The 13,081-nt window shown below is 39.4% G+C and overlaps 1 protein-coding gene across 2 annotated transcripts; it reads left to right on the plus strand.

Moving 5' to 3' along the window:
- The first annotated feature begins 3,749 nt into the window (after positions 1–3,749).
- On the plus strand, positions 3,750–8,471 carry LOC149023084 (cysteine-rich receptor-like protein kinase 15). 2 transcript variants are annotated; one of them, XM_089150932.1, is made up of 7 exons: positions 3,750–4,665; positions 4,816–4,965; positions 5,633–5,754; positions 5,885–6,095; positions 6,481–6,715; positions 6,999–7,146; positions 7,704–8,471. In XM_089150932.1, the coding sequence occupies exons 1-7, from the start codon at positions 3,810–3,812 to the stop codon at positions 8,046–8,048; spliced, it is 2,067 nt and encodes a 688-aa protein (XP_089007058.1). In that variant the 5' UTR covers positions 3,750–3,809; the 3' UTR covers positions 8,049–8,471. The 2 variants fall into 2 exon arrangements, with proteins under 2 accessions (XP_089007058.1, XP_089007059.1); XM_089150933.1 differs by having other exon boundaries at positions 3,750–4,659.
- Positions 8,472–13,081: the final 4,610 nt, after the last annotated feature.

The following is a 13,081-nucleotide window of genomic DNA, read 5'->3' on the forward strand; positions in this document are numbered from 1 at the left end:
GTGGGTGCACAACACAAGTGACGATCTCATCTGATGAATTTTGGAGGAAATGTGACTATTGTGCTAGAGACCTTGGAGCCATGATCAAGATCGCGTATGATTGACTCCTCCCTGAGGGGGCCACTATGCCCCACATTTATGCAACCCTTGAGTGCATGAAGACAGCAATACAAGAAGCAAACCTCATAGATCATTACTTGAATATTGTGCACACTAGATGGACCGCTCATCTAATACATTAGATGCATAGGGTGGTTAAGTAATTAGCATGGGTTATTAATTTGTATTGTAGTAGATTTTAGTAATTCATTCAATGACAAGTCTAAGTCTTTAACTGTGAGTTTGTGAATTGTGAATTGTGCAGCCTATTATCTCAATCACAAATATCGGTATAGTGAAAGTTTGAGGTTGAGGTTAGACTTGCTTAATGTCATCATGCAGATTACTTCGAATTCAGAGCCGAACCCAGTGGTCCTGTCAAATTGCCACATAAAGATGAGATATCAGGGATTTAAAAATTAGTACTTGCTTTTTATTTTTGAAAGAATTTAGCTAAGATGTTTAAGGATGCACTTGGGATCTTTGGTGCAGATGTTGTATCCAAGTTAGAGGCATTATTTTACATATTACTATATAAGTAGGATCTTTTTATTAAACATTAACTTAATGTATTTGTGATGATGCAACTGAGTGATGGGTTTTGTATGGGGGTGATGCAGAGATCCTCCAGAGAATGGCAGTGAAGATCCTCTCCTAGACTTGTTTTGCCTCTGAGTGTGAGAGGAACTGGAGTACATTTGACATGATTCATTCTAAGAGGAGGAAAATGTTGGGAAGTCAACACTTACCTCGTGTATTGCCACTACAACATGAGGTTGAAGATAAAGCATGCCAGGATACATGCTAACTGTGATAGGGACATGGACATCCATCTCGACGATATCTTTGAGGCCAATGGAGATGAGTAGCATCCCCTCACTGGTTAGTTGTTGGACAAGGTTGAGTTAGTGTTAGACCAACTTGGAGGTAGGCTAGACCCAGTCATTGCTCAAGCTGCGAGAGTTGATGTAGATGAGTACATGGCATCTCAAGAGGGGTAGGCACATGCACAGATGACTACTACCACTAGGAATGGGGATTGGATGGTGGAGCTTGGCAAGCACGAGGATGATCCAGATGACACCCTTTCTCTCAGTCCCAATCAAACTCATAGGGATGATGATGATTATAATGGTCTTGGTGGTGGTGGAGGAGTACAGAGTCATTACATGTTCCATTATTAGAGACACGACATCCCTAGAGAGATACATTGGAGAGACTCAGCACATGCATGTCACCCAAGATGACGATCATGGTGGTGAGTTTCATCATGGTTGTCCTACGAGCCACTCTCGGCCAGGGAGTGTAAAGGGCCATGGGAGGGAGCAGTAACACATGCATGGCTATGGTTATAGTGACGATACTCGATCGTACGGCTCATATGGCCATTTTGATCCAATAGACAGCTTGTTGGGAGCATTGGGGTCCATGAGTTTGGAAGAGTCTGTAGGCTCCACACCTACTTATGGCTATGGGGCTTATGGTTATGGTGTCCCTCCTACTCATGGACACTATGGTACATACCCGTCGTGTAGGAGTTCGCACTACTATGGATACAATAATTGATCATCCATGAGCTTGGATTACTCTAGAGGTTCTACATGGACCACATATACTTATGGGGGTTATGATGGTTGGGGTCATCATCATCCAAATGTCTCGACTATCCCTCGCAGTGGCTAAAGGACAACTGGTACGTTGAAGATAGTATACCAATATGGCATGCAACCATACCTACCATCATATGAACCAGCACCAACACCACCACACCCAATAGGGTCTCTTGAGTCTCTTCCATATTTCTATTCACATTACCCTCTTGATATGAGTAGTTTTGCATCCACAGATGACGCCAATTAGAGAGCTCTAGTTTCTCTGTACCTCAATAATCATCAGCATGAAATGTCATGGAGTGACTTTAAAAATATGATTGAGGAGAAGCTTATAACTATAGCCTTTGGGAGTTCTAACATGAGATCACAAGACTCACAACGGATGGATCCACCGAGGCATAGTACTTGGTATTAACATGATACAGGTGGAGCCAACACAGGTATATACTTAGTTGTATTTATATACTAGTATTTTCTAATGATGTTTATTGTCCTTGTGCATATTTATTTTGGATTAATTGTTTAAAATAATGTTATAGAATTCTAGTTTTGCCCATATACAATCGGGTATTTGTCAATCAAGAACACCAATCTAGGTGGGGCTTTAGGCTAAAACCAACAATTCTAGTGTGTTATTGGCATTAAAATAGGGTGGACGCCAAATTTGAGAAAAAATGACCTAAAATACCCCCCCCCCCCCCCCAAAAAAAAAAAAATTGGGTGAGGGGTGTTGAAATCTAGCCAAAACTTGGCTATATATTGCCAAAATGAAAATTAAATTTTGGCAAAATTTCGGACATTGCATATAGGACATAAAATACGTGTTTTTGGATTTAATAGCATGTAATGATGAATCTCCTTTTCTTTTCCCATACAAACATGTAATGAATCTCAATCCCTATTTATATGACATGACTCACAACTTGTATAAAGTGGCCCACCATTTGAAATAATTGGAATTTAATGGATGAGATTTGTTCTTGGACTGCTCTTGCTTACTTTAATCTAATTTATTCTATCTAGTATCGGGTTGGGGGAGCATTTGTAGCAGCAAAATCTATTGCATCTAGAAGTAGTTGAACAAATAGTCTAAAAATTTGAATCAATTCAAGTTTTAGAGATTGTTTATTCGGCTAACTTAATTCACTTTCAAAGTCAATTAAAATTGCATAGAGATTGTTTATTCGGCTAGCTTAATTCACTTTCAAAGTCAGTTCAAATTGCATAGAGATTGTTTATTCGGCTAGCTTAATTCACTTTCAAAGTCAATTCAAATTGCATAGAGATTGTTTATTCGGCTAGCTTAATTCATTTTCAAAGTCAATTCAAATTGCATATAGATTGTTTATTTCCGACTAGCTTAATTCACTTTCAAAGTTACTTTCAAAGTCAATTCAAATTGCAGATCAGCTGCTCTTAACGACTTCAAGGCAAGGAGCATTGCCTAGGTTGAGTATGTTAAGGTCTGGTTATATTTTACCAAAAACAAAAAATATGTTAAGGTCTTGTTATATAAGTCGTATAAATAATCAACTTGGAGATTGTTTATTCGGCTAGCTTAATTCATTTTCAAAGTCAATTCAAATTGCATATAGATTGTTTATTTCCGACTAGCTTAATTCACTTTCAAAGTTACTTTCAAAGTCAATTCAAATTGCAGATCAGCTGCCTCGTCAGAACTTCAAGGCAAGGAGCATTGCCTAGGTTGAGTATGTTAAGGTCTGGTTATATTTTACCAAAAACAAAAAATATGTTAAGGTCTTGTTATATAAGTCGTATAAATAATCAACTTGCCATTTTTTGCTCAAGGAGCTAAGCAATACTCTCTCTCTCTCTCTCTCTCTGTGAACCCTAATATAATTCACCCTCAGATTAAAAGAAAAATTCACGTGAAAGTCAACATTTGTTTATTTATTTATTTATTTTCTTAAAGGATCAACATACTTTTGCCGTACAATTTCAGGCAGGGTTGGTAACTTGAGCAAGGATAAAATCCACATTTATCAGTGGAAGAGGTCAAAACACGTTAGTGCGCGTCGTTTTTAACTGTAATTTCGTTCTCTACTCCAAAGTTCGAACTCTGATCCTCATCCTACCATGCGTCGCCTTCTGGCATCAAATGCCAACTCAATCATTATCTTCTCTGCAATTCTTGCTTTGTTATTTCAGATACCCTCTCTTTCGGAAGCTGAGGATCCTTCAATCTGCACCTGTTACGATTCCGGCAACTATACTTCCGGCAGCCAATTCGAAACTAACCTCAACCAAACCTTCTCCTCTCTGTACTCAAATACTCGCTTAACTCTTTTCAACACCACCATTTCCGGCAATGCTCCAAACCGTGTGTATGGTCTCGTCCAGTGCAGAGGAGATTCTACACAAGAAGACTGTCGAAACTGTGTGAATACTTCTGCAACTGAGATCCGTCGACGATGTACTAACCGGAAGGCAGGATCGATATTGTATTGGGGTTGTGTCTTACGCTTCGCGGACTGGAACTTCTTCGGCCAAATCGACAGCCAAAGCCCCTTAATCCCCATGTACCCAGAAGAAAACGTGACAGATGTGACTCTCTTTAACGAGAGGGTTGGAGGTTTAATGGATCATTTGTCGATCACAGCTGCCGAAAGCCCTTCAAAATTCGCAACTGGAAGGAACAGCTCTGTCAGCAATTTTGAGTTTGTATATGGGATGTTGCAGTGCACGAGCGACTTGTCGAAAAATCGCTGCTACACTTGCTTGCAAAACATAATTTCAGACATTCCAAGATGTTGTAATGGGAAATCGGGAGGGAATGTTCGCACAGTTAGTTGCTTCTTAAGGTATGATTCTTATATCTTCTTTGACTTGATATCTCCGCCACCGCCATCCTCAATACAGGCTACTCCGCCAGCATTATCACCACCTCCGTCGGCTGTTGATGGTGGGGGCACCAACACGACACAAGGTAAAGGTAAAGGTTCTGGTTCTCTTTTATTCTTCTCTGTCTGATCTTCTCTTTATACCTCTGAGATTAACATTGACTGCCCATGAGTAACATCTCTAACTACCAATTTCAAGAACATAGATCATACATGAAGAGAAAGACTTACTGTTTTTCCAGGGAAAGGGAAAAGTTCATCCACCATTGTTATTAGTACTGTAGTTCCAGCAGTAACAGCGGTTATACTTGTTTCTGTCGCTTTTGTATATTGTTGTAAGAGGAGGAAGCCAAAGAGTGATGGTGATGGACAGCTAAGGAGTGAAGGTCATGGTGAGCAACTATGGTTCAAATACTTCTTTGTCTTCTACATTTTATATTGGTTTCCATATCTTCAAAGACATCATTTGAAGCTAAAATGTTTAAAGTGGATTGATTTCATTCAATCATGGTGACTAGGGGAAGAACCATGAGGAGATGTGTAGGGAACAGCATTAAAATTACCAATTGAAAGTAGCTCAGGAAAAAACATGTTACACTCATTTGATTGAGCTTTGGCTAACTATGCTTTGATTAAATCTACAATATCACCAACAAGCCTAATCCCAACTAAATGGAGCTGATTACACGGATCTTTGCCTTTGAATCAGCTCTATTTGAGGCCAAACTAGATACAATGCCCCCAAGCTATGCATATCCTTTTTTGACCATGTCTCTGAAGGTTATCTTAGGTCTACCACTAGTTCTTCTAATTCCTTCATTCTAGATTAAATCAGTTTTTTGTATAGGGGCACTTAAAAGCCTATGTTGAACATGGTCATGCCATCCTAATGGATTTTCTCATAGCCATTCTCAGACCAGAACTAGTAGGTATCATTATTTACCATATCATCCCAGTTTTTCCACTCATCCATTTTAGCATCATCATTTCTGCATTATATTTGTCAAATATTGATTGGTTTATTTGTTATTTTTTTGGTGCGTGGGGAATCCATTTAAGGTCTGGGGGAGGTTAATATGGTGCAACCCTTTCAGTTTGACTTTGAAACAATACGAGCTGCCACAGCCAACTTCTCTGACTTGAATAAGCTTGGACAAGGTGGCTTTGGTCCCGTTTACAAGGTAATGATACAAAATTGTGATGCAAGTGTACAACAATTCTTTTACATGTACAGTTTAAAGTTGCATGTCAATTCTTGAAGATGGCTGTAAGTCATCTATACTAGTATCCCCTAATAGAAATGGAGTGCAGGGTAAGCTTTTGAATGGACAAGATGTTGCTGTGAAGAGGCTTTCTGGAGATTCTAGACAAGGTGAACAAGAATTTAAGAATGAAGTGGTCTTAGTGGCCCAGTTGCAGCATAGGAATCTTGTAAGGCTCCTTGGCTTCAGCTTACAAGGAAAAGAAAAGCTCCTGATCTATGAGTTCTTGCCAAATACAAGCCTTGATCACTTCATATTTGGTTAGACACTGTTTCTTCTTCTCTTTTCAATTGCATTTCTTTCTATTTTCTCAAGATTCTTGGCTACAAAAGATTAAAAGTATTCTCCCTTTTATCTAATGCAAAGTTGTATGCTGATAAGATGTCTGGCTGGAGAAGAGTACCTCTGGTTTTACAAAAGATAACTGATGTGGAACCTTTCATATTTCCATTTCAAATATATCTCTGCATCCATTATTTTACGTACAAAGCTTCATTATGAGAACCAATTAATTTCGATGATTCATAAGCTGAATATGTGGTTGTCATGATTATTTAGAAACTGCATATGGAACTGTTATGAGTGCTTGGGAACTGCATTAGTACCTGAATCCTAATTTGATCTTTTTTCTGGATGAACATGTAGATCCAATCAAATGCACTCTACTGAACTGGGAAAAGCGTTACAAAATCATAAGTGGCATTGCTCGAGGGCTTCTCTATCTTCATGAAGATTCTCAACTTAGGATTATACATCGAGATCTCAAAGCCAGCAATGTTTTGTTAGATGAGGAAATGAACCCAAAAATTTCAGATTTTGGTATGGCAAGGCTTTTTGTCATTGACGAAACTCAAAATACGAATAGGATTGTCGGAACATAGTAAGTGAAAATTCCATGATCGATCCTAATATTGATCTTAATCGTCATTCTTGAATTTATGGATGAACTACAAACTGGCCAAATATTCTTTAGATATCCTCAATAGAGGTTGATAGTTTTTCCTTTTGTAGACATTCTTGCACTCCCCTGGGCTCAAATTTGTTGAAGCTTGTCATGTTCCATTTTATTTATTTCTATGTTAATAGACTAGTTGGTTTGTATTTCAATTTTTTAAATATCCCATTTCATTGATCATGAACTAATGTATTGAGATGCATTGCAGTGGATATATGGCTCCAGAGTATGCATTGCATGGGTTCTTCTCAGTTAAGTCAGATGTTTATAGTTTTGGTGTCTTACTTCTGGAAATTGTGAGTGGAAGGAAAAACATCAGTTTCGGTCAGGACCACAATGAAGACCTTCCTAGCCATGTAAGTATGAACTCTGGATGTAAAATAGTTACTTCATAAGGAGATTCATATATATATATATATATGAAAGTGCACCAGGGGTGGCAGTAGATTTCCCACAATGATTTTGAAGTCCAAGAGTTTTGGGACATCAGGGTAAAATGTAGAGAAATTGTTGAGTAACTTAAAGTCCCCCTCTCAAGGTATCGAGACAGGGATTCTATAAATGGAATTGGGATGCGGATCAGAATTGGCCTGGATAGGCTCCAGAATCAATGTACTCTTGGCATCTAAGCCTTTTCTTTATCCTACATCTAACAGAAGCTCGAGGCAGTTTCTCTCTGGCTGCACCCAGATACCCTGCCATCGTTGGTTCAGGTTGGGATTATTGTATTGGATGAAACTAAGCTAAATTTGAACATGAACTGATTCAAGCCATTGCAGTATTGTCCAATTCATGTAGTACTAAAACTACTTATGGTTGGCAGTCATTCTTGGTTTTCATTCTATGCATTTTTTCCTTCTTTTTAAAAGGAAATCCTATCTCTTTATTTGCTTGTGTTGATTAATTCTTTTAGGCATGGAGACATTGGAGGGAGAACACAGCCTTGAAGTTTGCAGATGCAACTTTGAGAGGGAATTGTTCAAAAAGTGAAGTAAGGCGGTGCATTCACATTGGACTGTTATGTGTTCAAGAAGATGTAGCTGACAGACCTACCATGGCATCAGTTAATCTCATGTTCAGTAGTGCATCTCTCACTCTCCAAGCACCATCAGCACCTGCCCTTTTTGTTTCCAACAGAAATGACTCAGAAAACTCTTCATCACAGAATTACTTGCGGGAAACACAATCAAGTTCCACATGTAAGCCCGAACCAATGTCTATCAATGGTGCATCTATCACAAAGCTTCACCCTCGGTGAGATACAAAGGCAAAGTAGTCCAAGAGCTGAAATCACTTATTGTTATCACAGCGTTGTTCTCATAGTAGCTATTCAGAAACACAAGAGGGCTTATGATTTTTCTTCAGGTCAGCATGACAGATCTAAACTGCTAATTTTGATAGCTTTTATTCCTGCCAAAAGGTTGGGAGAATGTATAGCAATAATATTGTTATGTATGAACAGAAACAAATGAGATACATGATTATACTATTTGTTTTGATTGAAACCAGGGTACGAAATCTCGCCGGGATTCGTCAACCTGGCGAACCAGGCGAACCGGTCAAATCTTGCCGAGATTTCGCCCACATTTACCTGGGCTCATATAGTCACATACGTATGAAGTTCATCTGCAAAGTGAAGTTTAAAAAATTAATAAAATAATGTAAATATGCCAGCAATTTTGCCAAACATCAGTACTCATGTTTACCTTAATTTATTTATTTGTTAATTTTTATTATTATTATTATTATTATTATTATTATTATTATTATTAACTCCATGGTTCTCCATGAACCACGTGTGTGGTTCAAATTCACAACCTAAAATGTCAAAAAAATTAAAATTCAATCTTCATCACTTCGTCTTCTTCACAGAGAAGTCCGGTGACTTCTATCATCGGTTGCAATCAGGGTGCAGCAGTTCAAAAATTAAGAAAGGACCTCCATAGCAACTAGACATTTTTTCATTTTTTACAGGGTGGTCTTCTATCATTTTTTGTTCGAAAATTACAAGGTGATTATCATTTTTTTTTATTTTTTTATTTTCAAGTTACAATATCTAGTTACCGATTACTGGTATCCAAATCCGATTATCAGTCTTTTTTTGTGAAAAATGTTTAATACTTTACTATAACCAGATAATTTTTTATTTCCAATTATCCGATTACCAGTTTCCGAATCCGATTACCATCAATTTTCAAGAAAAATATGTTAAATACTTTACTCTATCCAGATATTATCCGATCCGATAAGCAATTATTTGAATCCGAATCCGGTTGCTTAACGGACGGATACGGATATTTTCCAGTAAGAAAATTTTTGGATACGGACACCCTTAAACAAATATGAATGCAAATGCGAATTCGGAGGCGGATTTCGGCTATCCATTTACAGTTCTAATAGCAACGAATCTTCACTTAATAGATTGAAAATTTCCCCCACAAGTTGAACCCGAGACGGTTAAATGCAACTCTCTCTGTGAACTTGAAACGGAGAAAGATAAAGGGAAGGTAAAAAGGATTTTCCTTTAAAAAACAATTACAGCCATCGTCTTATTCGCCAGTATTTCGCCAAATCGCCAGAAAATCGCTGATATCCCGGCTATATATTGCAAATTTCGATCTCAATGTGGGTTTCGGTTTGCCCACCACCGAGATGGGCGAAATTCGCCTCACTGTTGCACCCTGATTGAAATACATTCTGAAATTTGTGCATGACTAATCTAGAGCTTAAGCTATATAACCAATAGACAAACTTTGGAAACAGGGGTGGGGTAAGGCTGCATCATCTAACTCTCATTCATGTTAACACCCCCCCCCCCCCAAGAAAAAAAAAAAAAAAAAACACTTCTAACTCTCTCTTCCAGTTTTGGGCTGCAACATCCCACCCTTCTCCTTCTCACTTTGCGGTAGCATGTGCTTTTTCAATGCAAATAAGAAGTAGAATTTACTTCCATGCAGTACATTGATTCATAAGCCCACAGCCGAACTAAGAAGAGGAGGTTCAATTTTAGTTTTTTTCTACCCCTCTCAAATTAACCATGTACATTAATTCCAGCATGTTTAGGCACTAAAACAAGCCCCAAACATTTTATCTGGGGAAAACTTATCATTCACAATTTATTATTAAAGATAACCCATGTATTAAATGAAATTATGGTTAAAAACAATGGAATCTAGGAAGACGAGAAAAGGGGAAGGGAATAACATTAGGGTATATCAATCCCAAACACTCAGCATAGATCTTTCGCCAGTCAACTGCATTCATCTTGCTCTGGGCGACGGCAGCCCTCTTCGGCCTGCCGTACTTGTCAATACCAAAGAACTTGATTGGGCCCACGTTCTCATGATATAGCATGGCATCCGCATTGTGGACATCGGCCACAAAAGGCAACTCATTTGCAGCACAACTTTGACCTCATCACCATTTCAGAATACAAGAACCTGGTGGAGGGTGTTCACACAACAAAGTAATCATCCTTCCTGCGATGGTCTAGGTTCGAAAGGATGCTGTTGTGGATGGAAGGCCGAAGTGAATCCATTGAGTGAGAAGATAAGAGGATGTTTCCCAGACCAAGTGTGCACAGAGGAAACAAAGGAGAATTGATTAGGTCTACCACTTTAGTTTGATGATGTTACAACCTGATGTGGAGAAAATATGATCGAACCTACTTCATGCTTGGTTTGACCTTTGACTCCGGTTGGGATGAAGAGAATCAACTCGTTTCCGAACGAGTCAGATTCAGGAGATAGCTTGCTGAGGAAGAAAACTAAATCAGCCACAAGTACGCCCTAATCCGACTTATGGATTAGGTTAATTACCCTAATGATGATAGACACAACTTGGCGGCTGTCACTTATCACTATTGAAGGGATAACCATCAAATAACCGTGAGGTTATCCTAGGAGTCCTCTACTAGTTCAAACTAATAGAAGTCTATAGCTCAACGAATCTAACTGTTAGAATCCAACGACTATCCGAAGAAGGCTCAAGTACATCCAACAAAGAAGATTCGAAGGTACACTCTATATAAACATCTTTTACCTACAAGGTAAAAGAGAGATCCATATACACACATTTGGACGTAAACACTCAGAGGCTTATGATCTAAATCGTATTCCAGTTATTCCTTCCTTAGCTTTGTACTTCTGGCAGAGCCGTTTGTGATTAGGTTCATCGATTGACTTAGCCTTCGGAGGTGGACTCCCGAACCCAGCGGTCGGGCCACATCTGACGCTTTTGTTTTGTAGGTCATTCTAAGGAGATCTAAGGGCTGAGCAAATTTTGGACGCATCATTTGGCGCTGTCTGTGGGAAACGATTCAGAAAGCTATGGTGACTAGATCAGCCGTAGCAACAGCCGCTGCACAACGCGATACTAATGTCCAAATCCCTGGAGTAAACAATCCACATATTCCTTAGGGAAGTTTACCACCTCTCGAAGTAGATGGCTGTCAAGGGGGAAACAATCCTCCAGAGACACTCCAAAATCAATTGGATCAATTGAAAGTCTAACTTTTGGATGTAAGTCAAGCACTCTGTGTGCTAACCAGACGAGTGGTATTACCACAAGAACCTGATCATCGCGATGCAGGAAGACGGTATTGCCACGGGATCAGAGATTGATTGAATATCAGAATATCAGTCAGAACTTTCATGAAGGTGACCAAGTGCCTAGGAGAGTCGACGATCTACCTAGGCGGGACGATCGGTTTGATAGACCGCAAGGAAGTACAACCGATTGGAATACGAGGTTGGTTACGGGAGTGAGAACTCACTCACCAACTGTTAGACGAGCTGTTCGTGATGATCGGAATGTTCGTGATGATCGTTTTGTTCGAGGTCGTGATCGTATTGCACAGGATCATTCAACTCATATTGCTCAAGAATTGGCCAATATTAATCAGAAGCTGGGACAATGGGCTAGAGGAAGGATAACTGATGATATCTATTCAGTTATTCGAAAAACTCCATTTGCCGAGCCAATTGCGGGATACCAGTTTCCTCACAATTTCCGTTTGCCAACTTTTTCCACATTCGACGGCTTTGGAGATCCTACATCCCACATCGGTTATTATCAGAAGACTATGGCAGTTGCAGCTAATTCTGATGAAATTCTCTGCAGGGTTTTTGGTTCATCTTTAACCGGAGCGGCACATAAGTGGTTTTCGAACCTCCCATCCAGAAGGATCGTAAACTTTGATGAGTTGGCACCAAATTCATAGAGCGATTCCAGAGTGGATCCAGATCAAAAAGACAGAGGAAACTTTGTTTACTATAAGACAAGGGAAGAGCGAATCGATTCGAGAATATCTGAAAATATTCAATAGAGTTACAATGGAGATAGAGAATCTAGATGAGCAAGTGGCTAAAATTGCTTTGTTCACTGGACTCACTAACCGAAGACTCTTGGAGTTATTACTTCAAGATATGCCTACAACTTATGCTGAGTTGGTACAGAGATACCAAAAGCAGGCTGAAGTCACGGAAATCTTAGATGCACGCCAGGGGGCAATAAAGCCTCCACCAAAGAACAAAAGGCTCCTGAGAACAGGTAGAAGCCAAGGCAAAATGTTCGTGATCGAGTTGGAAAGCCTCAGGCATGGCGGCAGAGATTTTCGGTAAAAGTGAGTATACTCCATTAAATACTCCTCGGGCTGATATTTTAAATATCATTAAAAAGCGAAATATCTTGAAGTGGCCTCCAAAGATTCTTTTAAAACCTGGAGAGCAACAGGATTGAGAAAAATATTGTCGCTTCCACAAGGATTACGATCATTATACCAATGATTGTCGTCATTTGAAGGCAGATATTGAGAGATTGATATCTCAGGGACATTTGTCCAATTTTGTTAATAAGAGAAGAGAGGAGCCACGTGAGGCTGGCCCCAAAAGGGACCGTTCGGTTAGTCCAGAACAACCTAAGGAGGCTCCGAGATCTAAAAAAGGTAAGGAGGTGATTGATGCTACTCGGTCACCGATCCTTACAATATTTGGAGGCCCCGAGCCCGAATCACTCCGGAGGTTGAAAACAAAATCTAAATTTGTTGAAACCGGAGAAACGCAGAAGCGTAAGAGGCCAAATGGTGAAAATTCTATCACCTTTGGCGAAGAAGATGAAAGAGGCGTTTGTCTACCTCATGATGATGCCATAGTCATTAAGGTAGAGATCGTGCGCCGAGAAGTACATAGAGTTTTGGTTGATACAAGGTCTGCTGCAGACCTAATATCTTATAAGGTGTATCAGAAGCTTAAAGTGGATGAAGACTTGATGGAGCCATCATCCACACACTTA

This window comes from Hakea prostrata, chromosome 3, assembly GCF_041222555.1.
Source record: "Hakea prostrata isolate BN-2017 chromosome 3, UWA_Hpros_2, whole genome shotgun sequence".
In the NCBI taxonomy this organism is placed as follows: Eukaryota; Viridiplantae; Streptophyta; class Magnoliopsida; order Proteales; family Proteaceae; genus Hakea; species Hakea prostrata.